The sequence below is a fragment of the Panthera pardus genome, unplaced genomic scaffold, assembly GCF_024362965.1.
Source record: "Panthera pardus isolate Hobbes unplaced genomic scaffold, ASM2436296v1 HiC_scaffold_27, whole genome shotgun sequence".
Taxonomy (NCBI): domain Eukaryota; kingdom Metazoa; phylum Chordata; class Mammalia; order Carnivora; family Felidae; genus Panthera; species Panthera pardus.
In genome coordinates this window covers 1,658,667-1,684,694 of record NW_026526843.1, presented here as the reverse complement: position 1 = coordinate 1,684,694, position 26,028 = coordinate 1,658,667, and the positions used below count along the sequence as shown (strand labels likewise).

The window sequence follows — 26,028 nt, the reverse complement described above, 5'->3', positions numbered from 1 at the left end:
CCTGGCTTTCCCTTAGGACAGTCTCTGTTCCTGGTGCGGCCCCAGGAAAAGTACACCAGCGTCACATCCCTTTCTGGGGGTGGGACACGTCTCTCACCTGACCTTGGTCTGAACCCAGGGAGGCAGAGAAGACTTGCCAGTGGGCCTCTTAGAGTTGGGGGCGGGGCACGGGTCCAGGAAAGCGGGAGCCCCTGGGTGCTAGGCCTGGAGCTCTAGCAACTTGTGGGCCTGCGCCCACACTTCGATCATCCCGCAGGCACCCTTGCAAGAAAGCCAGAACCAGCCTCAGGAGAATGGAAGCAGAACTTTATTCTTCTTGGCTAGGGAAGAGAACTAGCGGGTGGTCGTGCATAGTACCCCCCCGCCCCTCCCAGAACCAAAGAAGACAGGCGGAACCACCAAAGGGCTACCTCTGCTCGCCTCTCTCCTTTGCCCATGTGGAGGCAGGTGAGTGCAACGCAGGGAGGGGTGGCTGCAGTGATGGGGCGGCCAGGGCCGGCCGGGGCTCCGGGGCCAAGGAGACCAGGGGGGGCTGCTCAGGTTGGGGGGATGGGCGTGGGAGCACTTCTCATCCTGGGAGTTGCCAGCTGGCACAGGCACAGAGCTCAGGGTACCAGGACACGGTAGGGGCTGCCTGGGATGTGCTCGTCACCCCACTTGACCACCAGCGTGTACTCTCCCTTGTCCTTGAGCAGGTAAGAGACGCTGTAGAGCCGGCTGCCCACATGCTTCACCAGGATTTCCTCGCACGGTGTCCGGGGGCCATGCACCCCTACCAGTAGCATGTTGTTGCCTGGTAGAGAAGGGGCCTCAGTTCCAGACCCCAAGTCTCTCCCTCCTACTGAGAATCCCCCGAGCCCTCTTTCTGTCTTGGTATCCTGCCCCCACCACCCTGTTGTGTTCAGGGGTGACGGCCCTTCCTAAAGAGCGGCCAGCACAGGACCCAGCTCCTCCCCAGGCAGCTTCCCAAAGGGTAAAAATGATGGCGGGGAGGCGCAGATGGGAAGTGGCTTCAGAAGTGACAACCACGCCCTGGGGGCGCCTGATGGCTCGGTGGGTGAAGCGGCCCACTTCGGCTCAGGTCACGATCTCGCAGTTTGTGGGTTTGAGCCTTGCGTCGGGCTCTGTGCCGACAGCTCGGAGCCTGGAGCCTGCTTCGCATTCTGTGTCTCCCTCCCTCTCTGCCCCTCCCCAACTCATGCTCTGTCTCTGTCTCTCAAAAATACGTGTTAAAAAACAAAAACAAAAACAAAAAAAGAAGTGACAACCATGCCCTTGAAGGCACTCCCACCCCATCCACCCCCTTCTTCCCATGTTCCCAGGCACTGGTCATCCCATCTCATCTCTGGCCTCGTCTTTCTGGAGGGCAGGGGTGATGGCCGGGGCCGGGGCACCCACCTGCTTTGCTACAGTCCACCGTGAAGCTGCTCTTTTGGCCCACGTACGCCTTGCTCAGCCCCAGGCCCTTGGCCAGCACCTTGCTGGCGTCAGTGGAACCTGCGCCTGGGGCCCCGTGCTGGGGGGCACTGGCAGTCTTCGTCAGGGAGTCCACGAACACTGACGATGTCTCATGGAGGCTGTGATTGCTGACAAGACGGGGACCTGCGGGGCGGTGGGGGGGGGGGGGGCGCTAAGAGGTAGCCAGAGTGCCAGGCGTTGCGTTGGGCACCGGCAGTCTGCTGGCAGGCTTACCTGTGACTTTGGCCTTGAAGGGGCTGCCCCCGATGTGGTAGGGGCCACCGTACTTGATGGAGATGAGGTAGCTGCCAGGTGCCATGGGGGTGTAGGTGACCCGGTAGCCCTCAGGGCACTCTTGGCAGTCCATCTTCACCTTGGAGGGCCCATCGATGGTTACGGACAGGGCGCCGGCTCCCGCGTTGCTCGTGTTCACGACGAACTCAGCTGGGCTCCCTGGGGTTGGCGGGGGGCAGTGAGGAAGAGCTGGCCCAGCCTGCTTCCCCATCCCCCCACTCCCAGCCCCCAGCCCCCCAGCGTAGCTTCATCACCTCTGCACCTCCTCTTGTCACTGACAGCTTGGAGGAGGGGGCCTAGCAGCCGTGTCCACACAGCGGAAACCGCATCCACTGACCTACCTGTGACACCACCTTCCAGGCCGGCTCCGTAGGCGGACACCAGGCCCGGGTCCCCTCCGTGCCCAGGCTCCCCAACTCGGATCTTGAAGGGGCTTCCAGGAATGTGGGTGCCGTTGAACTTGACGTCAATCAGGTAGACACCGTTCTCCCGTGGGATAAAGCGCACGGCATACTTATCTGAGGGACAGAAGGGCATGCTGAGGGCCTGACATCCCTCCCCGAAAACCAAGCAGGTGGCATCTGTGAAGAGGTTCCCTCGCCCACCAGTCCAGGAGGTCCACGTGGTCCACTCCGCTGCTTTTGGGGACCACACCGGGCACCCACACCCCACGGCACAGGCCTCCCCAAACCGGAGGACTGAAGCGGTAAACGCCCAAGCAGCCTCCTGTCGGTGCTCACTTGGACGGAAATCTACAGGCAAAGCACTTGCCTCTCTGCCTCCGGAAAAAGGTTACCAGAGATGCCAGCCCCTGCCTGTTACCAGGGGCACGGAGGTCATGGGGCTGTGCAGGGGCTCGACTAGCTGTGGGACTGGCAACATTGGCTGCCTCGGGCCTGTCTGCAGGTGCCAGCCCCGTGGCTAGACTTCGGGTCTCTCCCTCAGGAGACCGCATCATATTGCCTGCAGAAGGCGTTCTCCTTCCTAGAAGCTGCGGCTTCCAAGCAGACCCGCCGCCCCCCCCAGGGCTGGGGTCGTGAGCAGGGGAGGGGCTGCCCGGCTGGGAGAGCCCCAGCGCTTGGGCCCTGCTTGCAGAATCTGTACCTTCCTTCTGTACTCTCAGTCTGCTTCCAGCCAGCTGGGCAGGCCCGCTGCTCCCAGCAGGGCCAGGGAAGATGGGTGGGTGGCCCGGGCAGGGACAGGGCCTCACCTTGGTCGATCTCTGTGACATAGCACTCCTCCAGGGCTCCCGAGGGGCTGTGCACCTTAGCATCGATCGCCCCCTTGGCCCCGTTCAGGCTGACTGCAAAAGAGGCTGGCTGGTTGACCTTTAGCCCTGACTCCTGGAAGCACAGCAGATGTGGTTAGACAGGGTGGCTGGGGTGCAGGAGAGCAGGGTCCCAGCGGCGGGAGGCCCACGGGGGTTACACTTACCCATCTGGCGTCCGATTTGGTTTAAAGAGGGAGAGCCACTGATTCTTGAGGGGCAGTAAGCTACAGGCACACGCCCCCGCCCCCAGACCCACACTCTGCAGTCACACAGCCAGGCGGCAGGAATGGAGGGTAGCCCTGCCCTGTGGGCAGCACTGGGCCCTGGCAGGCTGTCCCTCTTTAAACCTCAGCCCTGGTGCTCAACGGGCACAGGCTTCTGTTCAAAGCCTTTAGACCTGAGACACGAGAAAAACTCCACACAGTGGGCAGGGGTGTTTCCTGCCGACCCCAAGCGTGGGCTGCGCCCGGCCAGAGCAGAGGCCCGGCGCCCTGAGCTGGGCTGGGCGGGTCACTCGACACGGGGCCAAGTCCTGCTCTGTGCGACGGCTCTGGTCTGGCCGGGCCCAGGAGCCCCAGGCAGGCGGTTTCTCTCGGTGCCTCACCTGAAGACTAGAAACAGTAAGGCGGCGGGCATCGCCAGACGGAGAAGCCACAGGTACTACGAAGGGGCTGTCAGGGATGTGCTCCTCGTTGAACTTGACTGAGACCTCGTAGTCACCTGGGCAGGAAGAGAGCACAGAGGGCGTGCTGGGAGGCCCCCACTTGCCACAAACAGCCTGGGTGGCCCTGGGACCTCAGAGGGGAGGGCGGGAGCCAGGTGGAGCCATCCGCTCAGACCCAGACCGACACCCACACCCCGATGCCGCCTCCCGTGGCCCTGGGCACGCCCTCAGCACCTGGCTCCTGGACCACATAGGCCACGCCGCAGGAGCCGTCCTTGCGGTCCTCGAAGGAGATCTCGGCCTTGCTGGGGCCCTCGACAGCAATGGCCAGGCCCCCGGCGCCAGCTTCCCTGGTCCAGATGCTAAATTCGGCTGTAGAAAGAGCAGTGTGTCCTCACGGAGGGCTGCTATCCTGGCCTCAGTCCCCTCCGAGCATGGCTGACGTGCTGCTAGCTACTTCCTCAACCCCACTCCCCGCCCCAGCCCAGAAGAGCAAAAGCCTGGCAGGAAGCAGGCATACCTGGCACTCCGGCTTCAGCCCTCTCCAGGCCAGGGCCTCCAGCGCGGACCTTGTGTGCTCCCCCTTCCCCCAGGGGCCCCACGGTGAACTGGAAGGGGCTCCCGGGCACGTGCTGGCCCTTGTACTTGACGCTAACTGTGTGCATGCCCATCTCGGCAGGCACAAAGCGGATGCAATAGGTGTGGTTCTCCCCTTCCACGATCTCGGCCTCATGGCTCTTGCCTGATGGGCTGGTCACCTGGGCTGTCATGTCCTGGATGCTAATTTCTGCAGGTGGGGGACAACGTGGTGAGCAAGAATCCCGGGCCCCACCCCTCTGCTCAGGGCCCCGTGGGGCTGGTACCCAGGACTCCCCAAGGCCCCCTCCCTGGCTCCCTAGGGCTCCTACCAGGGATCTTCAGGCTGAGGTCGCAGTGACTGCCGACATTGGCCACCGAGGGGGCCCGTCGCCGGCGTGTGATGCTCTCTTTCACCCGGCCCTCTCCTGTTACCTTCACAGAGAAGGGACTGCCTGCAGGAAGAGAGCACAGCCCGTGCACCACGCAGGTTACGTTTCTGCCGACAGGCTGTGGTGCGTGGCAGGGAGGGTGGCCCTGTCACACGGGCAACGTGTGCATGCCCCACTCACCAGGCACATGCTGGTCAGCGAACTTGATGTTGATGATGTAGTTTCCGGGCTCTGTGGGGCAGTAGGTGACCCTGCACGTGCCATCCTCCAGGTCCTCTGTGTTGATGTCCACCTTGCTGGGGCCCTCGATGGACAGGCTAAGTCCGCCGTAGCCTGGGAAGCGACAGCCCTGAGCCAGGGGGCCGAGCACGGGGGTCCCCCCCAGCTGGTAGGTGGCCACCACCTACCTGCATCACGGGTGTCGATGATAAACTCTGCAGGCTCAAAGGTGTGGCCCTCGTGGAGGCCCTGGCCTGAGACCCGCACACGGCTGGCATCCCCGATCTCCGACTGGCTGATCACCACTGGGATGGGGCTGCTTGCCACGTGCTGGCCATTCTTCTTCACGTGCACCAGGTGCTCCCCCGTCTCCTTGGGCACGAATGAGATCCCTGGGCACAGGGCAGGGCCGTCAGCCAGGGGAAGGCGGGCCCTCCCCTCGCGGCCTCCCCCTTCCCAGGAGGCCCTGCCCTTCCACCTCTTACCCACGTGGCCATTGCGCAGTCGCTTCAGGAGACAGGGCTCCTCCCGGCCCGAGGGTGGCACTACCGTGGCTGTCAGCAGGCTGAGGTCCGTCTCGGAGATATTGATGGGGATGTCGGCGGCGGAGCCCACCTTCAGGTGGGACATGCGCATCGAGTCGTCGCCTGCCAGGGGACAGTCGCTGCATGTCCAGGTGCGGGGGGGAGAGGGTGCCCGCCCCGCCGTTTGCCTGCTTTTGTCACTGCTCCCAGTGCCACATACCCGTGACCCTGGCGGTGAAGGGGCTGCCCGGGATGTGCTGCTCGTTGTACTTGACCAGGATGCTGTAGTCCCCGGGCAGCACGGGAAGGTAGGAGACGCTGCACGTGCCATCCTGGTTGTCGGTGCAGCTGATCTCTGCTTTGGATGGGCCCTCGATGGCCAGGGACAGGCCCCCTACGGAGAGTCGTGGGTGAGGATGGGAACCACGCCGGGGCCCCCGCACTGATGGCACAGAGCCCCGACAGGCAGAGGTCGGGGTGGCAGGTGCGGAGCCCCACTTAGGGAGCGTCTCCGCTGGATGACGGCGTCCCACGGCACAACGTGAGGCTAAGACCGGAGCGGCTCACCCTCTCCCGCATCCTTGGTGTTAACGGTGAAGACCGCGGGCTTGTTCACCACTCCGTGGCTGAGGCCAGGCCCATAGGCGGTGACATGGCCGCAGTTGACATAGTCCACGTAGAACTGCAGGGGGCTTCCTGAGGCAGGAAAAGGGGCCAGGTGGACTGGGGCTCTGTGCCACCTCCCCAGGCTCCTCCCAGGGCGCTGGCAGTACAGTGTGGGGGCGCACCTGGGATGTGCATGTTATCGTAGCGGATGTCCATCTCGTGCAGGCCTGCTTCGCTGGGTGCATAGCGCACGGTCACAGTGCCGTCCTTGTTGTCAGTGATGGCTGGCTGCGCCACCTTGCCCGAGGGCATCCGCACCTCCCCTGCAGGCCAACGGGGCCAGGGTCAGGGCAGCCACTGGCAAACCCAAGCCTCTGTGGCTCCCGAGCCCCTTCCTGCTCCCACTCACCAGTGATCTCGCCTTTCTTGATGGTGAAGGGGATGACGAGGTCGAAGGGCCTCAGGCTGGTCACATCCAGCCCATTGACACCCATTAAGGGTCTCTCTGGGGCCTGTAGTGGAGACAGAGGGCCCAAGTGAGGCGCTGTAGGATGGGTGGGCCTACGAGGAAGTCCCAACGGAAGGATCTGGAGGTCCCTCCTCACACGTGGCAGGAGGGGGCCTCATGGGATACCCAGCTGGCCAGCCCCACATGTCCCCTAGGGCCGGGAGAGCCAGAATGAGGCACGCGAAGTCATACCCAGGTCTGCTGGCCACCCTGGGGATAGGTATACGGTGGGGCCAGCTGCTGAGGCCGAAGTGGGGGCTGTGCTGTGGGCTGGTCCCCAGCTAGAGCCTGCAGAGCATCACAGAAGAGTTGGTGAGTCTACTGTCGTAGAGATGGCCCAGGGGGAGGGACAGGCCAGGCTCCCTCCGCCCAGACCCCTCAGCCCCGGCCCCTCCTGACCGTCACTTGGAAAGGGCTGTTGGGCACGTGCTCGCCACCAAAGCGCACGCAGATGACATATTTGCCCGGCTGCGGGGCCGTGTAGAAGATGTCAAAGGTGCCGTCCTCGTTCTCTACCACGTCCACATCTACCTCCGAGCCGTCGGGTGTGCACACAGTACAAGTCACCTTGCCTTTGCCTGCTGCCTTGGTGTCGACGGTGATCACCGTCTCCTCCCCAATCTGGATGGTGGGGCCAATGCCAGCACCTGGTGGGGCGGGGTGGGTCCCCAGAGGGGGGCCGGCGCGTGAGCTTGGCACCTGAGCTGCTCCCGTCTGCCTGCCACCCGCCCAGGCCTCTCATTGCCACCACCAAGCGCAGCCAGGCCTCCCGCCCCCACCCCCCAAGCTGGGGCGGTGAGTGGTTTCTCAGAAGGCAGGAAAGGTTCCCCTGAGCCGCCTCAAGCCCGGGGACCCTGTCTTGGGGATAGCTCCACGTGGGAAAGGCCTGACAGGTGGCGCACAGGTGTCTCGGAGGAAGGAAGGGCCTGGAGACCCAGGAGGCCACCGCCACCGTCAGGGCACAAGCATTTGCTGCCACCTTCCCGGCCAACTGGGCCTCAGCCGGTGCAGTGGACCGACACCAGTGCCCCGGCCGGGCCCACGGCCGCCTTCGTCCCTGCAGCCCGGCCCTGGATCCCAGCGCTGTGTGCAGATGCGGTGAGGCAGGGTCCTGCTGCAGCGTGGGGGCGTGTGACTCTCGCCTCCCGCCCCCCAGGCCTGAAGGTGAAACCGGACTTTCCTGACGACTGAGAACACTCGCTTGACCAGAGGCTCGTGGTGAGGGGTGGCCAGTGCGGCCCGGCACAGGCAGGGAGCCGGGAGCGAGGAAGCAGGGAGCAGCAGGGTTGGCCCCCAAGCGGCACAGCACAGCAGGCAGTGGCGGCATCCGGGGGGGGTGGGGTGGCGAGGAAGGGGGGGGGGAGAGGCACAGCACAGCAGGCAGTGGCGACAGGGGTGGGGGGGACGGGAGGCCCAAGCCGCAGCCACCGCCACTACGTTGCAAGGGCAGAGCAGCTGAGCAGCCTCTAGGGCCCCAGAGTGCCCGAGGAGAGGGGAGGGGCAGTGACGTTATGATCTGGGCTCAGCCGTGAAGGCCTGGGGCGGGGGGGGGGGGGGGGGGCTGTGGGCTGCGAGGGCCGGCGGTGAGTGTGCTTCCTGCAGCCCGGCCCCTGCGGGGAAGCAGCCGGGAGCACTGGACCCACTCGAGGGCTAAGCTGAAGGGGTCCCCCTGGCCGGCCTGCCACTGAGCTTCCCTGCTAGGTGAGGGCTCCCACCGGGCCAGGCTCCCTGCCGGCCTTGCACGGCTCTCTCAGGCTGTAGACCCGGCCGCCTGCTGCCCACCCTGCCCTGGGAGGCCTCACCTCACACCCACACCCGCTCTCCGCAGCTCGTCATCTGGACCCGCCATCTAGCTAGCGGCTTCAGCCCCGACCCCACAGGTCCCCCCAGTTCCCCACCTTCCCCGCTCAGCGCCTAGCCCATCCACAGGTCCTGGCTGCCCCGTCCTCCAACTGCACTTGCCACGTTCGCTCCCCACTTAAGCCGCATCGCCACCAACCTGGCCCAGGCCGCCACTCTGACCAATCCAGAAGTGACTCTGGCTCCCCTACGGGGCTCTCTGCCTCCATTCTGCACACAGTGGCCAGATAAACTGAAACCACTCCCTCAGCCAAGTCTTGGCCCTGTCCCTCTCCCCGGCCCTAGGCATACATGCCTGTCACCTCAGATCCTAGAACTGTTCTACCTACCAAGCCACCGAGCCCTTGCCCCAAGACCCTAGCCACCCTCTGAATCTTGTCCTGGCTACCTCACCCAAGCTCCAGGCCAGGAGCGTCTGGAGGCTTCCATGTAACTGGCACCTCTCACTGGAGTCCCTGGTGTCCCTGGCTGGCGCTAGAGCTCCCCTCCCATGCCCAAGCAGGAGAATCTCTATGCCTGGTTGGGCAGTATCTGAATAACGTCACTGCTGGGTAGGGGGCAAGGGGAGGGAAGGAGGTGGGGAGGGCGGGCAGGCCACCGAGTGCACTTTGGGGCTCTGAGGCTGGGCTGGGCCCAGCCATGCTGCCCGCCCAAGCAGTCGACGCTGGTGCTATTGCACTACCAGCCCATCCCACCCACTCATGCAGCCTGGACCTCCCCCGGCCTGGGACACGAGGCCCCCGGGAGAGGGGGATGCGGGGTCTGTGGATCCGGCCAGGGCCGGGGACTCCCACCGGTAAGGGGAGACCCCTTGTCCCCTTAGCCCACGCAGGAGCCCTTGACACGGAAGGAAGAAGTGAGAAGGAAGGGCCTGCTGCCCGCCCCCAGGGCTTCCCCAGGGTGCCGTGATCCCCAGACCCCGGAGCCCCCAGTGGGGTGCCTCTCAGGATGCACCTCACCCCCAAGCTCTCAGCTGCAACCCGACATCTCAGATGGGGAAACGGAGGCCCAGAGAGAGGGAGGGCCGGAGCGCTCGTGCTCTGTCTGGAGGCCCCCCTGGACACTAACCCTCCAGCTCCCCCTCTGTCCCTGCCGAGAGCTGCAGCTGGACCCCGCCCTGGGAGTCAGCACGGAAGAGGAAGGAAGCTGCCCTCTGGGCAGGAGGGGCATCGGGGCCCCCGGCAAGCAGCTTACCTAGCCCGTGACCTCCGATTGACACTGAGGTGAGAGGGCAGAGAGCAAGGAGAAAGGTCAGGTGAGTCACTCAGGGGGGCGGCCCCCACTCCCACACGCCGCCCCAAGCAGCGAGCCCTTGCACACAGGCACACCCAAGCCCCGTGCCGAGCGTCGCGGCCGCCGGCAGGCTGGCTCACCTGTGACTGTGCACTTGCTGGCATCTCCGGTGGGCACGGCCCGGACGCGATACGGGGAGAAGGGGATCTCGTCACCACCGTACTTGATGAGGATGGTGTAGCGGCCGGTCACATCCGGCACATAGGCCACGGTGTACGTGCCGTCCTGGTTGTCTTGGATGTGCGTCTTCTTGGGCTTGCCCTCGGGGTCCTGCGCCGCAGAGCACAGGGGAGGTGGTTGGCCCGAGCCCAGCCAGGCCCAGGATTACCTCGGACCCTCTCAAAGGAGCAGGCATCAAGCCCCGCCGCTGCAGGGACAGCCTCCGAAGTCACTCGACCGCCACGGCCCAAAACGACTGCCCGCACCCGGCACTGCGGCACTGCCCTTTACTTTGGCGTGGCCAAGGTACGCGAGGGATGTCCCAGATGCCCAGCACACCCCCAGGTGACGACACGTACGGCAGGGAGCTCGGTGCCCGTCCTGCTTTATCCCCGTGACCACCTCTTGGCTCCCATCCCCCGCCCCAGGGCCTGCCCTGGCACTAGGAACAGCTCCCCCGAGAGCTCTCAGGGTCCTGTTCTGACCCCTGACCCACGAGAAGGTCACAGGTGGGCAAGCCCAGGCACTAAGGGCTTCGGTCACGTGCTCGAAGTCAGCAGTGAGCAAGCGTGTGCCCGGGAAGCCCGTGCCTGCCACCGCCATCCTAGAGGCAGGGGGCCTGGCCTGGCCGGCACGGCTCCAGGGGAGACCGTAGACCCAGACTGGTCCATCTACGCTAGTCTCCTGCCCTACGCTGCACAGCCCTCTGGCCTCAGCCCCCTCCTCCCTGGCCGCCTCTGTGCCTGGAGCTGTAATCCAGCAGGGCCACACAGCGTCCCAGGTGGCCGGCTCACCGTGATCTGGACAGCCAGCAGGCCCTCTCCTGCATCCTTTGCATCGATGGTGAACTCCACAGGGAGGCTGGCGGGCACGCCAGTCGTATTGAGCCCGGGGCCGCTGGCCTTCACCTTGCTGGCATCGTGCGTAGGCAGCACCTTGACCTTGAAGGGGCTGTCGGGCCGGGGTGTCGTGAATGGTCAGAAAGGCTCTTGGTGCTCAGCCAGGCACCTTCCCCCAGGCAGCAGGCCCTGCTTCCTACCTGCGGGGCACCTCCTCCTCCCCGTACATCACGGAGATGCTGTAGGGCCCCTCCCGGCTGGGCACGTAGTTTACGGTCTGGGTGCCGTCCGCATTGTCCACGACGTCCACAGGCTCCACCAGGCCTGTTTCCAGGCCCAGAAAGAGACTCAGCCCGTCTCCTGGGCCCCCAGCCCTACCACACCGGAGCAGCCAGGCTTGGCGGTGCACCCAGCCCCCACCCCGGGCCTAGGCCGTGCTTCGCCCTCACCTGCCCATCCCTGGGGATGGCCCTGAGCCCCCCGAGACGCCGGACACTGATCTGCGTGCCATCTTGGGCCCTTGCCTGCCCTCCCTGCTGCCACATCTGCTCGGTGGCCAAGTCCTGTCTGTCAGACCTCCTTCCGGGCCTCTGCCCCCGGGGCACCGGCTTCACTGTCACGTGAGACTCCTCCGTGAACTACTCGCATACTGACTTCTCCGCACTGGGCCTCTGGTCTCCCTCCCCACTCGCCCCCAGGCATAAGAACACTCACCTTTGGGCCCCTGCACTTTGACCTGCAGTGGGGCCACGCCGGCCTTGCTCGTGTCTACCTGGAAGGACTGAGGGAGGTTGGCGCGGACCATGCCGGGGCTCAGGCCAGGCCCGGAGCACTTGACCTTGGATGCGTCCGTCACGTCATGCACAGGGACCTTGAAGGGACTGCCTGGGGAGTGAGGAAGGAGGACAGCTGTGTGAGAGAGTCGAGGGCCAGCGGGCAGTCCCAGCACAGCCCTAGCGAACTCGCGTGCTTACCTGGTACTTGGTGGCCACCATAGGTGACGTTAAGGCTGTAGGTGCCAGCCTCGTAGGGGATGTATTCGACCGAACAGCTGCCATCCTTGTTGTCCATGCAGGACATCTTGGCCTCGGAGGGGCCCTCTACGGCCAGGCCCAGGCCACCAGTGCCGGCTCCCCTGGTGCAAACAGACAGCCCGTTACGTCCTGGGGTCCCGGGGTCCCTCACAGCCCCAGCCCTCCCGGGCGCTTGCTCACCTAGTCTCCACGGTGAACTTGTTGGGTTTGTTGGTTGTGCCGCTTTGGATACCTGGCCCATGGACACGCACCCGGGAAGGGTCACAGCCCTCGGTCACAGGCACCTGGAAGGGGCTGCTTGGCACGGGGCTGCCGTCATAGGTCACGTCCACAGAATGGAGTCCTGGAGGAGGGCAGGCTGGGTCAGGAGGAGCCCAGGCCACCGGATCTCTGAGCCACCGTCCCCTGGGAGCCCCGGCGCGTACCCTCCTCGTAAGGCGTGTACTCCACTTTGTACGTGCCGTCACCACAGTCCTGCACGTACGTCTCGGTCAGGTTGCCTGAGGGGTTGGCCACGCGGGCCTTGACGTGCGGCCCTCCGGTCTGCGTCAGAGCGCGGGCATCCACGCTGAACTCGGTGGTAGCCTCTCGGAAGACACCTGCAGGGGCAGGCATGGGGAGGAAGCGTGGGGCTCCAGGGACCCTGGGGGCACCGGCCTCCCCCCCGCCCCATGATCCTCGGTGGGGCCTCACCTTGGCCCTCGATCCCAGGCCCGTAGCACTGGACGCCCGAAGTGTCCACCGCGGGCTCTACCTGTAGCTTGCTGGGGAAGTTGGGCACGGGCTGGCCACCATACTTGATAGTGACGGTGTAGGCCCCGGGGCAAAGCGGGATGTAGGTGATGGTGTGGGTACCGTCGCCGTGGTCCTGGATGTGCACCTCGGCGGGCAGCCCTGCCTCAGAGCGGATCTCGATGGTCAGCTCTGCGCTGCCCGCGCTCGAGCAGTCCACGTGGAACTGGCCCGCCTCACCGGCGGTGGCCCGCTCCAACCCGGGGCCTGAGCATTTGACTTTGGACGCGTCGAAGCAGGGGACCACGTGAGCCTTGAAGGGGGAGCCAGGGATGTGGGGTGTCAGCAAAAAGGATGTTGATGTTGTAGTCCCCGGGTTCGGTGGGCACATAGGACACGGAGCATGTGCCGTCTCCGTTGTCCAGGCACTCGAGCTGGGCCTCGCAGGGGCCCTCCACCGTCAGGCCCAGGCCACCCATGCCAGCACCCTTGGTGTCGATAGTGAAGCGGGCGGGGGAGCCTGCGCTGCCCCCCTGCAGGCCCGGCCCAAACGCCTTCACCTGAGGGAAGAGGGGCACGTCAGGAGCCGAACCCATACCACCTCCCTGGCCTTTGACCCGAGACCCCCCCCAGCCTGACCTTACATCTACCTTCGTTCGTTCTGGCTACCCTCCCCCACCAGCTAGGGGCACCAGCAGGCCTAGGCAGGGCCACTGGTCCTAAGGACAAAACTGGGGAAGGGGGAGGGTGAGCCTGGAGGAGAGGGGGTGGGCTCCCAAACCCCAATTACCTTGCTAGGCTTGGTGGGGGGCAGGGCTTCCAGAGGAAAGGGGCTGCCGGGCACAGGCACACCGTCATAAGTCACCTCGACCTCATAGGGCCCCTCCTCTCGGGGCACAAAGCGCACCACACTGTTGTCAGCCCCTAGGCCTGGCTCCACCTTGCAGGGCACTACGGTGCCTGAGGGGCCTGTGATCTTGGATGCCACTTTGCCTTGGCCACCAGCGCCCTTCGATTTGACTGTGAATTCCTGATCTTTGCCAACGTCCACCTCTGTTGAGATGACCAAAGGAGGGAGAGAACTGTGGCATCCAGCCCACGTGCCCCTGGGCACCCTCACTGATTGTGACAGAGCCCCAACTACTTACTCTCTCCCAGGCCAGACACCTTGATCTTGCTGAGGTCTAGGCTTGGAGACACTCCCACCGAGAAGGGGCTCTTGGGGATGGGATCCCCTCCGTAAGTGACATTGATGCCGACTGGACCCTGGAAACAGTGCAGAGAGGCAGGGTAAGGAGTGAGGATCCTGGTCACCCCGGCCCGTGCCTTCCCCACTTGGGCATGGAGGGAGCGTGAGAGAAACGCTGGCTTCGCTCCCCCGCCCCCAGCCTTCCACACTGGCTCTCTCCCGGGTAGGAATCAAGAGTGGGTAGGAAGCACTCGGGAGCAGCCCAGCTAGCCCACTGACGAGGAGGCCCACGGGCTCGGTGCGGGTAGTTGAGGAACGCGGCTGTTGGGAAGTCAAGGCAGCTACCTGCTGCACGGGAGTGTACTTGACCGTGTAGGTGTTGTCATGGTGGTCGACGATGTCCACATCACGCGCCGCATCCCCCTTGGCCAGTCCTGAGAACTGGACGTCCAGCTTGCCTTTGCCAGCAGCTTTGGCATTGACCGTGAAGTGGGTGGGTTTGCCAAGCTCAACACCTGAGGAAACGTGGCAGCCATGTAGGGGCCCCTTGCCCCAAGCCTCCCCGTGGGCCCCCGACTTCCCCACGGGGTGCTGCTCATTCTCACCAGTGCGACTGAGGCCAGGGCCCTCAGCCTTCACCTTGCTGGCATCGTGGGAGGGCTCCACCTTGACCCGGATGGGGCTGGTGGGTGTGGCCTGCAGGGGGTGGGAGGAGACAGGCTCAGAGGAGAGCAGCACCCCAACACTCAGCAAGCAGTGTTAGGGGCTGGGAGGAGCAGCACCCACCTGGTCGGCAAAGAGGACCATGATGGTATAGCTACCGGCCCCTGCGCGGTGTATACTTCACCGTGAAGGTGTCATTGTCATTACGGATGATGTCGAAGTCAATGTCGGCCTCAGTGGGGCCCACCACGCCAGGAGCACACTTGATGCCGATGCTGACATCACCTGCGGTGGTGGTGGGAGCAGAGGCTGGGATCGCGTAGGGACACCTCACCCCCGCGCCCACCCGCTCGGGGCAGGGCCTTACCCTGGCCGGCCTCTGTGCAATCCACAGTGAAGTACGTTGGCTCATGAGCCTTGAGCCCGGTCTTGGCTACTCCGGGGCCATACACCTTGACCTTGTTTGGGTGGCTACCAGCTCCCACGTTCACCTGCAGGGCACAGAGGCAAGTGCAATGGCATGACCGGCCTGGGGGAGAGGCCGGCCTTTTTCACTCACTGCCGACAAGCACACGAAATGTGAGCATGAAGTGACTATCTGATGTCGCGATGCCACCTTTAGGTGTCTGTGTATCGGGAGGAAGGAGACGACTCGTCCCCATGAACACTCATCCTCGAATGTTCACGGTGGCACTATTCGCAACAGCCAAAAGGCACAGAACCCCCAAATGTCCATCAACAAAGAGATAGGCAACGTGTGGTCTGTCCACACACTGGCACGTTATTCAGCCCTAAAAGGGCGGCAGGTGCTGATTCACGAGAGGATGTGGGTGAACCGTAACGAGAGCGTGATGCTGAGTGAAAGCGGCGAGGAACACGAGGCCCCATACCAGATGGTGCATCTATAGCAAACGTCTAGGACGGGCAAACCCACACAGCCAGGAAGATCGGTGGTTATTTAGGGCTGGGGGAGGGGGAGTTGGAGGGTAGGGGGGTTTCTTTCGGGGATGATGAAGATGCGCTCTGCTTTGATTGTAACCGCAGCTGCCTAACTCTGGAGGTACTCAAAACCACCGAGCTGCACACTTGAGATGGGGGAACTGCGTGGCTGTCATCTGACACAGGTGGAGGACAGAAGGGAAGCAGGTGCCCCGGGGAGACGGGCTGCAGGCCCACTGGAGGCCCCGGGAAGGCCGGCTCACCCGGAAGGGGCTGTTAGGGACGTTCACGCCTCCCCAGGACACCACGGCCGTGTGCTTCACAGGCTTCCTGGGCACATAGGAGCAGCTGTAAGTGCCGTTGCCGTTGTCCTTGACCGACGCCTCCACGGGGCATCCCTCGTTGTCCTGGAAAGCGGGCAGGGACAAGCAGCCTGCCGATCAGCCCGGGCACCTGGCCACCCCACCCCACCCCACCCCCACCACGGGTGGGCACCCCACCTGGACTTGGATCCGGAGAGGGGCCTTCCCGCCATGCTTGGCATCCACCGTGAACTCGGCCGGCTTATTGACGGCCACACCCGTCTTCTCCAACCCAGGCCCGCGCGCCTTCACCTGATGAGAGGCCACCCAGGTCTCAGGCCACCAAGGACCCAGAGTGGCAGGAACACACCCCTGGGGATACCAGCCCGGCCACGCCTCCCAAGGCCCCACGCAGAGGCAGAAGGGGGCCGAGACCCAGGCCAGCAGCGCGCGCCCCTCACCCTATCTGGGTGGAAGTCCTGGGGCGCCTCACGGATGTCGGCCATGAAGGGGCTGAGGCGGATGTCCTCACTGTTGCACAGCACGTGCACTGCATACTCGCCAGCCTCCTGGGGCCAGTAGCGCACATCACAGGAGCCGTCGCCCTTGTCGTCGCATTCAATCTTGGCCTGCGACGGGCCCTCCACCGAGAAGCCTGAGGACAGCCGCCGGTCCCATCAGCACCCTGGAACCCGGTCGGGTGGCCTCACCGCCCTCCGCCCCGAGGTGCCCACATCACAGCCTCCAACCTACCCAAGGTGCCGACGTCGTCCCCGATGGCCTCCACCACAAAGTCTGCTGACTTGCCGACGACACCCCCTTCCAGCCCAGGGCCCCAGGCCCGCACCTTCTGATTGCCACACTCCGTGCCCACCTTCACCTCGAAGGGACTGTGAAAAGAGAGCCACGCAGGGCAGCGCTGAGGGCCCAGCAGGGAGAAAAGCGTGCTGCCTGGGCTCTGAGGGCTCCGCCCGGGGCCTCACCTGCGCCCAATGTTCTGGCCGCCCCACGTGATGGTGACAGTGTAGGTGCCGGGGACCATGGGGTAATACTCGAAGCCATAAACGCCGTCCCCCAGGTCCTTCTGCTTCACACGCTCCTCGCCCTCTGCCCAAGACAAGGGAGGGCCTCAGGCCTGGCCAGCAGCAGCCCCGGGGTCTGCCGCTGCCCATCCCAGCCGTGGCCCAACTTACTGGGACCCTTCACGGTGACCTTCAGCTCCCCACTGCCCGCGCCCTTCGTGTACACCTTGAAGTCCGCGGTCTCTTTCACCCGCACACCCTTGGGCTGCAGGCCCCGGCCGACAGCGCGGCAGGCACCCGGGTTACAGGCTGTGGGTACAGGGCCGGCTAAGCCACTGGGAGCGGGCCGTGGGCGACCCCGCCCCCCGCCCCCTGCCCAGGGCTGGGGGTCCCTCAGAACTTGGTCCCACGGGATGGCGAGGGACATGCAAGAAAGAACTGCAAGGGACCGTGACCCCAGGACCTGCGGGCCAGGCCTCCTCCCAGCTCCTCAACACCAGCACCCCGCCCCCCACCCAGCCCACCCCCTCCCAGAGGAAGACAGATCCAAGTACCGTTGACCCTGTGGGCAGAGCAGAGAGCAGCAGGTTTCTAAACAGCTGGAGCGAGCTCTTCTGAAGGTGAAAGCGTGGAGAGAGAGCCGGAGAAGGAGGAGGAAGGGCCCCAGTAGGGGACGACAGAGAGCCCAGACAGTGGAAGCATAGAGACCCAGGGGGCCGGGGCCGGGGCCACACGGAGACTCGCCCTAGCTACCCCCTCCTGAGGGAGGCCCAGTCTACAGCGCCCCGCTCGGGGGGGGCGGCTGGGACCGGCCTACCTTGGCCAACAGTGACAGTGTAGGGGCTGCGAGGGATCGGCACGCCGGCAAAAGTGACGTGCACCGTGTGGACGCCCTCCATGGTGGGCTGGTAGCTGCAGCGGTATGTGCTGTCGCCCCGGGCCTCCAGCTGGGGCTCCACGGCGCCCTTCTGTCCCGTGGGGTCCTGGATCACAACGTCCACCTCACCCGTGCCAGCTCCTGCCACGAGGCACCGGCTCAGGCCCGGGCCGTTCCGGGACCCCGGCAGCTCCCGCCTCAGACCTGCCAGCCTCAGCAAAACCCCCTCACCTGCCGTGAAGATCTCAAAGTAGGTGGTCTTGTTGGCAATGTTGCCACTGGGCTCCAGGCCGGGGCCCTGGGCAGTCACTTTGCTGGCATCACCCTGGGACTTGTCCACATACACCTCGAAGGGACTCTTGGCGATATGCTGGCCGGCAAAGAGCACGGTGACCTGTCCCCAGGAGGGGCAGACCGTGAGGGGCGAGCTCTGGGCCTGCCGGCCGCCGCCTCCACCCCCCCGCCTCCCCTGGGGCTGAGGGCTCACCTTGTGAGTCCCGGTCACCTCGGGGACGTACCAGACAGAGAAGGTACGGTTCTTGTCATTATTGGCTGTCACCTTTGCCTGTAGCAGGAAGGAGCACATGAGCCATGCTCGGAACGGGGGCACCGCCGAGCCCACCGCCGTCCGCCGGGACCCCTACCTCCTCCTGGTGGCCAGCCGGGTCCTCCACATACACCAGCACCTCTCCCTGGCCGGCGCTTCTAGTCTCCACCGTGAATTCTGCCCGCTTCTTCACCATGTTGCCCGTGGGCTCGATGCCTGCCGGGCAGGGTCAGGGAGCCGGGAGCCGGCCGTCAGGGCCGCCTCCTCGCCCCTGCATCCCTCCCCTGCCATTCCCCCCTCTCCCCATCAGGCGGGCTCCGAACTGGGTGAATCGATTCCAAGTGAATCCTGGCCCAGCACACAGCCTGCCCTCGTGCCCCCGCTGCATTCTTGCCGTGGGCTGGGCCCGGGTCTGTTTCCTAGTACCCTCACTCGGTCGGCCTGGGCCCTAGTTCCCATGTTTCGCCCTGGCTGGCTTATCTCTGTTTACAGGAGAGCGGCTGGGTCCTCCCTCCTGAACACGCTCCACCTTGCGCTGGTGACTCGGGGACTTCTAGCCAAGTGGCCAGTCCTGAGCAGCCCTGGCCCACTTCTTGGATTCTGAGGGGGCGCTTGAGAACCTAGCCGCCACGTAAGCAAAGAGTTCCCAAGACCTCCAGGTCCCGCGGGAACGAGGTAAGCACTCAGAGCATCCCTGCCCCCCCCTCCTCACCTGGCCCGTAGGCGCGGGCTTTCTTTGGGTTTAGTTTGGGCCGCAGCGGAGCCCCTGGCTTCAGCTTGGCCTTGGGGAACTGGGACAGGTAGGTCATGACGGAGTGCTCGTCTACATTGGGATCCACGATCTCCTCGGGCGTGATCACCTAGCACAGACGGAAGACAGAAACCACGTGACCTCCAAGCCTCAGGCTCCCGGGAAGCCACACGGCTGGGCTGCCCACTGGGACCGCACCCCCTGGACGGCCTGCACGCGGCCGGGCGGGGGCGTACCTGAGGGATGCCCAGCCAGTCATCGGCCTGCTGCATGGCCTCCCTCGCGTTGTTCACGGGCTTGCTGGCGTCCCAGGAGTCCCAGTCAGGACACAGGCCTGCGGCGCAAGGAAGGCTGGGAGGAGAGGGGAGGGACCCGCGGGCCCCCCGACGAGGGCGCTGCCCGCCACCTCAGCCCCCTGCCCCGCACCCCCTCACCCCTCACCCCTCACCTGGGGCACAGCTGTCGACGAGGGCGCCCAGGGCCCTGCCGCTCTGCCAGTCCCGGCTAAAGTTGGTGATGGGCAGCTGTGGCAGCTTGTTCTGAATCCAGCCCAGGAGCCGCTGCTTGGGGGTCTGCTTCTTGGCTTCCTCATCCTCCTCCTCATCCCACATGGGCATAGAGATGGAGTAGTGCAGGATCAGGGTCCAGATGAGGCCTAAGATCAGCTTCAGGTTCCCGTCCACGATGGCCTTGCTGTCTGTGAGGAAAGCGAGTGGCCACACTGAGCACGTAGGCGGCCGAGCTCGAGCGTCCCAGAGCACGCGCACACAGGGCACCGGGCGCTCACAGGTGGCGCAGGGGGAGCGGGGGGGACGGGAGAGCCCTCCTGAGGGCATGGGGTGTGGGTTGTGCCCTCTGCCCAGGGTCCCTGTGCGGGGTGGAGACGAGAGACCTCTGGGGATGGATGGGGTGACACCCGCTGACACGTGGTGCCGATACAGTGCAATGAAGGGTGTTGCTGGGGGCCCAGAGGCAGCCCCGACGATGGACCCAGGCTGCAGACAGGGCCCGGGGTGGTGGTGGGGGGGGTGGCGGCTCCGGAAGAGCCCTTCTCCTGAAGGTGCTTTGCAGCTGCCTGCCTCCAGGGTCCCCAAGGAATCGGGCAGGGGGAGCAGCCTGGCCCCAGTGGGCCTAGATGCGAGAGCCCCTGAGCTGACCCTGGCACTGGCTGCGGACTGGGGCTGCGGCTGAGGAAGAGGAAATCTGGCCGGCGGGACAGTTGAGAAAGAAAACCATTGCCTCAGGATGACTGGGTGGGCCGAGGGCCACGCAGGACAGGGGAAGTGGAGGCGTTGGGCAAGGACCCTTTGTATGGAGGATGTGGGCCCTACCCCCACTTCCTCAGTGCCTCCCACCCCTCCACAGACCCAAACTGGGAGCAGGCCCGGGGTGGGGAGTGCGGAGGACACAAGAGCCAGTGCTTGGGTTGCGTGGCCCTGACTCACTGAGACCCAGCAGCTGGCCTGCCACCCAGGGTGATGGCCAGGACACATGCCAGGGAGCCCCTTCACCCACTCTGAGGAGAAGGGCAGAGCTAGCCAGCCTGGGTGGGGCAGCCAGGGCCCCGCTTGGGAGCATGGGTGGGGTCCCTGACTCCTGCTGCCTCAGCAGAGCTCGCCGGCGGCCGCCTGCCCTCTTCACCACCTAACGGGGCCCTGGGCCTCAGGGGGGTGGCTGCTAAACTCACCACAGGGGAAGCGGTTAGGGCGGGCACCCGGCACCCCGTCACCCCAGCAACCCCTCCAGGCTCTGGGCCCCACCCAAGGCACTTCTGGGTCTCAGCTTCCTCAGGGGTGGGGCCCTGAAAAGGGGAGGGCTCCGGGAGCCACCGGAGTCCTGCACCCCCATCAAAATCAGGAGAAAATACTTGTGTGATGAGTCAACTGGAGGGTGGGAAGAAGGAGATGGACGCCACCAAAAGGGCCATCAGTGGCAGGCAGCCTCGAGGACCGGCCAAGCCACTCAGCGAAGCAGCCTCTCTGCTCCCAGACTGAGGCGTCCTAGTTCTGCACCCCTGCCTTGTTCTGTGCCCAGACAGCAAGGGGACGTGGTGGAGGAGGGGCTTCAGGCTGCGGGTGAATGGAAGGTTCAGAGAAGACCAAAGGCACAGGCCTAGCCAGGGCTTCCCAGCAGGCCCCCACCTCAAGTCCTGCTGTGACTTAGGAGAGGACACATCAGGCCAAGCTCATCAGCCTCAGTCGTTGGGCTGGGCCCTCCCCTCGATCATCAGTAGGAGGCGGGCCTAAGCCCTCCTCCATCCCCCTCACAAAAGAGGGAGGGAAGAACCAGGGCCCGGGGTTGGGAGACAGCCCGGTTGGATGGCCCCGCCCCATCCCACCCCCTTTCCCCAGCCCCGGGGCTAGCCTGCCCCCTCCCTCCCCTAATCACTGCTGCTTTCCAACATTTTTTTGCCTTATATGGCAAAGCTCTGGGAACTAGGCCTGCTCCAGCCAGCTCACAAGAGGAGGAGAAGAAGGGAGGAGGGAGGAGGAGACCCCCCCCAGACAGCTGGGGTGTGGCCTGCCTCCCCACATCCGGTTGCCCCCCCACCCAAGGCTCAGAGATGACTCAGCTTGGCTAGACTGAGGCTGGGACTGAGGGGTGGGCCTCATCCCCGACTGGCATTCCAAAGAAAGAGGTGGGGCCCTGGAGACCTGCCCTCGGAGTGGTTGGGGGCATCTGAGTCTCCGTCACTCAGACTGAGGCTCAGCAAGGACCGTGCCGTAGGGACAACTAGAAGAACTGTAAAGAAAAGAAAGTTTTCCTTCTCTCTCGGCAACACGCTACCCCCCCAGTGACCCACCAGTTCCGGTGCCTGTCTCTGAGCAGCCCCCATCTTGAGAAGAACCTGGGATGCCGCAGTAGGTCCGGTCAATGCCAGCCTCACCAGCCTCACCCGTCCAGTGACACGGACACTAGGTTGGCGGTGAGCCCAGTGCACGCTGGAGTACCTCCCAGCCAACTCCTGCATTCTAGATGCAGAAAAGCAAGTCCTACATGGAAGCAAGAGTTTGGCCCAAGCTCAACGGTAACTTGGAGTTGAAGTAGACTACAAACCAGCTCCCTTCGCCAGCCGACTCATCTCACGTGCCCTTTGGCTAGCTATCGTCCTCTGTGGCCCCGAGTTCCCCGAGGGGAGATCTAAACTGGGGGTTGGGACCATCTCCAATAGAAGGACCCATCTCCCAAGGCCAAAAGGAGCCAAGAGCCCTAGACAATGGGACCCGCGAGCTCCAAGACCCTGTTTAGGAACTACAGGAGCGCGGGAGGCCAGAGGACCCTTCCCAAACTGCCGAAGGGGAGGTGGTGGAGAGCCTGAGACTCCCCCTCCTCAGGGATGGGGCACTGGGCGCAGGGCCAGAGCCTGGCCAGTGCCCGCCTTCCGCAGGCTCTCTCCCACCGCGGGCTCGGTGGCGGGGGCGCGGCCTGCGGAGGATGTGAGCTCAGCCTGGGCGCGGGCCAGCCGGGGTGCGGCGGGCGGGGGCGCGTAGCGGTCTGCATGCCTGGCCGGCCTGCCAGCGCGCCTTTGTTCTCGAGGCCTGCGCGCTGGAGCCCGGCGGCCGGGGGGCAGCGCCGCGGCTTGGCGGGGGTGGCTGGGAGGGGTTGGCCCGGGAGAGAGGGGAGGACGCGTGGAGCCCCCGCCCTCGACCTCCCGGTGCCACAGGGGCGACCCGCGCCCTCACCGATGGACACGAGCTTGATGCTCTCGCGGTCCAGGAACTCGAGCGCCACCGACACGTTCTCCAGCTGCATCTGGCGGAAGGTGGGCCTCTGGTTGTGCTTGCGGTGCATCTTCTTCTGGCTGAGCACCTCCAGCAGTGCGATGAGCCGCAGCCCATCGCTCAGGTCCGTCTGCAGGTTGGCGATGCGCTTGCTCACGCACTTGAGGTGCTCGTTGCACCAGCGCGTGAACGTGTTCTGCTGGATCTTCTTCCACGGCGCGTCCTCCGCCAGGTCCTTCTCGGTGGCTGGCATCTCGGCGTCCCGCGTGTCGGTACCGCCGCCCGGAGCCGCGCCTGCCGCGCTCTGGCCCGCCCGGGAGTGGGAGCTACTCATTTTGAGGCGCGAGGAGCCGAGGGGCGGTGCTGCAGCCTAGGCGAGGGGACGGCCCTTTAATTAAAGTCGCAGGCACCTCGGCACACGCAGGGCGAGGCGGACAGCGGAGATTGTGCTGCGGAGAGAGCGAGCCCTTTAAATGCGGGAGGGGGGCGGGTTCCGTAGGGGCGGAGCCACAGCGGGGCGGGGCCCCGGGGTGGGGCTTCGGGCCGCACCCTCCCCGCCCCGCCCCGCCCGTCGGAATGCCCCCTTCAGCCCCCAGTCCCGTCAGTTCGGACCCGACACCGAGGCTCCGGGGAGGGTCTTTGGGCCCCGAAGGGGGCAAGGACGCGCCCTCGCCTCATGGCCTCGCACCAGCGCTGCAGGAAACGCTACAGCAAGGAACGGGTGAACAGCGTCTGGCGCCGTACCACTTGGCCGCCAGCGGGCACGCCATACAAGGGACTTTCTTTCCCCAAGTCCCCTGCGGGGGGCGGGGGGGGTGTTGGGTGAGGTGAAGTGGGGTGGGGTGACTCCTTCTCCCCGAGTCACGTGGACTCCGTCCCGTCCCCGCAGCCCCCCGGCCCCCTCCCTACTCGGGACTCCCGCGCCTGGGGTTCCCCGGCCGCCCCTGCAGCAGCAGGAAGGGACCCGATCCTAAGAGCGAGCCCTTGGAGACCGCGGGTCCCAGGCCCGGCGCTGCTGCCAGAGCTTCACGCCCGTGCCCCACGCCAGGGAAGCGGCCGCGCCACAACCCCTGTGCCTGGCCCGCCTTCCCGCTCTACGCGGTCCTGGCCCGCGCACCTGCGCCCGCCGTCCCGCCGGTCCCCACCGCCTCCCTCCCTCCCCACTCCACTCGGGAGGAAATGGGGCACTGGGCCAGGAGGCCGCCGGCACTCCAGGAGCAAGCAGCCTTGCAAGGGACTGGGCGTGCCAGTGGGCACTGGCAGAGGGCCGAGTGAGGCGCGCAGACGGCGAGTGTACGTCTGACCCACCATGCCATCCACCTGGGGCGCTGGGGGTTTGCTCTCCTCTTGCAATGCCTGCCTCACCCCCCAGCCCCGGTCGCCCCAGGAGGCAGCCTGGCAGGGGGCGGGGGGGGGGGGTCGGGGCACCTTCCAGACCCAGAGGGCCTGCTCACGAGTTCCAATAAGGCTTGGCAGGCTCTGAGTACTTGGATCTGGGTGGGCCTCAGCCCCGTAGCAGCACAGGGGCGGGGGTGGGGGCAAAGACAGGGATCCAGGGTCCTGATGTGGGCGAAGCATGGAGGGCTGCAAGGGCAATGGGCAGCTATTCAGTCAAGATCACTTTTCTGGTCGATTGGTCTGGAGACAGTGGGAAGGCTGCCGTGGAGAGACAGAGACCACCAAAGGAACAAAGGCCAGAGGTCTTCTGGGGACCCTCGCTGCCACCCTCTTCAGTCTAGAGTAGCCAGCCTACCAGGACTCCTCCCAGGCCTGTGCGCCTCCCCTCTGCAACCTGTTCCCTTCCTTATGTCTTCTCTTAAGAAAGCCATGCTTCTTCCTCCTGCGTGGTTGTGAGACTGAACTGCACACTAGCAGGGTTTAAGTTACCTCCTAAAGACCAGTGCAGGAGGAGGCCCTGGGTCAGCCAGCAGGTCGTGCCCAAATATGGTTGACTGAAGTAGCCCCGGGGGTCTGTGTTACCCGCGGTGGGGCTGCAGTCCCAGGCAGCATGTCCCCCGCCCTCTGGCATGCTCCCTGCGGGGCTGCCTGTCACCCTATTGCGCTCCTCCCTCTCCCTACCGCTTTCAAACACGCTTGCACAAAACTCCACGAAATGGTGTCTGGGACCTGGGCTGGAGTGGCAGTGACAGCTGTAAAGAGGGAACCCATATGGACCCCTCCCTACCAGGCCCCGTCAGGACGATGTGAGATGTGACCTGGTCTGTCCCCATGCCCCACTGGAAAAGCAAGTTCCTAAGGACAGAATGACGGGAAATCACTGGATTTTCTCTCCACTAAGTGCCATCCCACTGGGTCATCTGTGTTCATTCTGTAATCTTCAGAGACCAGGCAAACTAAGTCAGCACAACTGAGCGGTAGTCAGCCCCAGCAGAAAGGGGAGCAGAAGCTGGGTATCCAGGCTTCCAGCCCTAAGCTTTCCCGGTTTGGGGGAGACCAGGGACGTGGGTGTAGAGGGTTCTTGTCCTCAGGAAACACAGTATCGCCACCAGATGGCGCCCCATCTCCAAGCCCCCAGATCGGGCAGCCCTCGGAAGCCAAAATCCAGCTCTTTCATATTTTCCCTTATTTGGAGTAGATTCTTGGACGTTAGACACACCCCGCCCCCACCCCACCCCCGGCCCTCAGACCCCAGGCCAGGCCCTCCCACATGGGCGCTTCGGCTGGGGCGCAAAGCTGCAGGGTGGCCCGGTGAGAAGAGACCTGGGCTGGAAAGGCAAGTCCAGGTGCCGCAGGTGTGGACACTCACTTCCTGAGCTCCCACCTTGACCGCTGGCCTGGAGCACGTGCAGGTGGACCTGCCAGGGGACTTCACCTACTTTTCCTGGACCCAGCTGGCACAGGAATCTGGGGATGCTGCTGCTCACATCCTGACTGGCGCTGAACATCCAGCTCAGAGCCAACCTGGGATAGGGCCCAGCCGGGGAATCCGGCCCGTAGGAGGAGCCCCTGCTGCCTGTGCCTGGCCACACCCCTGCCCCAGCCCCCACGGAGCGTAGCTGCCCCGGAACCAGCTCCCCCGTGCCGGAGGCAGCTGGTGCCCTGAGGACTGGTGCCAGCGACGACCCCACTATTACCCTCCCCGGGGGTCATACTGGCTGCGAAGCGTCCTTCTAGGTGACCACTCGGTCTCAGCCCATACAATCTCCTGCTCTCGGGAGCCTTTCTTTCCCAGCAATGCAGTGGTTAGCTCATGGGCACCCGCTTAGCCCGTGTCCTGCCAAACACTCAGACACCATCTCTCCGAGGGACCTCTATGGCCCAGGGCGCCCACACTCCTGGGCACCAGCACGCATTCCCGGGTAAACTAGGGAGGGCAGCTCCTGGGCACCGCATTCCCAGGTTCACTCCCAGCTGCGCCTGGCTCCGGCGCGGTGCGGGCCGGCGCCCGCGTTCTTGGCGCCTCTCCGCCCTCCTTCGCCACCCCCGTTCCCGGTCCGCGAGCTGCGCGGTGACCGTCTCGCGCGGAGGCCTCACCTGCTGTCGCCGCGGGCGGCCCGCGACGGCGGGGGTGGCGCCGGGGTCGCCTTCGCGCCCGCGCCGGGAGCCTCGGGGTTCCGCTGGCGTCCG

The 26,028-nt window shown here is 65.0% G+C and overlaps 1 protein-coding gene across 1 annotated transcript; it reads right to left on the bottom strand.

Annotated features, from left to right (window-relative positions):
• Nucleotides 1–285: 285 nt before the first annotated feature.
• Nucleotides 286–26,028, bottom strand: FLNA (filamin A). Its single transcript, XM_019437695.2, is given in 50 exon segments — nucleotides 286–793; nucleotides 1,399–1,602; nucleotides 1,693–1,911; nucleotides 2,094–2,270; nucleotides 2,963–3,095; nucleotides 3,627–3,742; nucleotides 3,921–4,058; nucleotides 4,207–4,473; nucleotides 4,595–4,717; nucleotides 4,835–4,987; nucleotides 5,062–5,265; nucleotides 5,359–5,520; nucleotides 5,618–5,791; nucleotides 5,965–6,093; nucleotides 6,186–6,326; nucleotides 6,413–6,515; nucleotides 6,704–6,799; nucleotides 6,911–7,158; nucleotides 9,566–9,589; nucleotides 9,745–9,934; nucleotides 10,618–10,774; nucleotides 10,863–10,986; nucleotides 11,377–11,547; nucleotides 11,637–11,797; nucleotides 11,877–12,039; nucleotides 12,122–12,295; nucleotides 12,390–12,765; nucleotides 12,767–12,988; nucleotides 13,219–13,481; nucleotides 13,577–13,694; nucleotides 13,963–14,132; nucleotides 14,223–14,313; nucleotides 14,404–14,445; nucleotides 14,447–14,565; nucleotides 14,648–14,771; nucleotides 15,483–15,626; nucleotides 15,720–15,833; nucleotides 15,983–16,176; nucleotides 16,275–16,411; nucleotides 16,505–16,628; nucleotides 16,715–16,852; nucleotides 17,361–17,561; nucleotides 17,652–17,814; nucleotides 17,908–17,985; nucleotides 18,065–18,183; nucleotides 18,680–18,827; nucleotides 18,955–19,052; nucleotides 19,167–19,415; nucleotides 22,402–22,810; nucleotides 25,936–26,028. Coding segments are annotated over 49 exon segments (7,944 nt in total). The 5' UTR covers nucleotides 22,775–22,810; nucleotides 25,936–26,028; the 3' UTR covers nucleotides 286–605.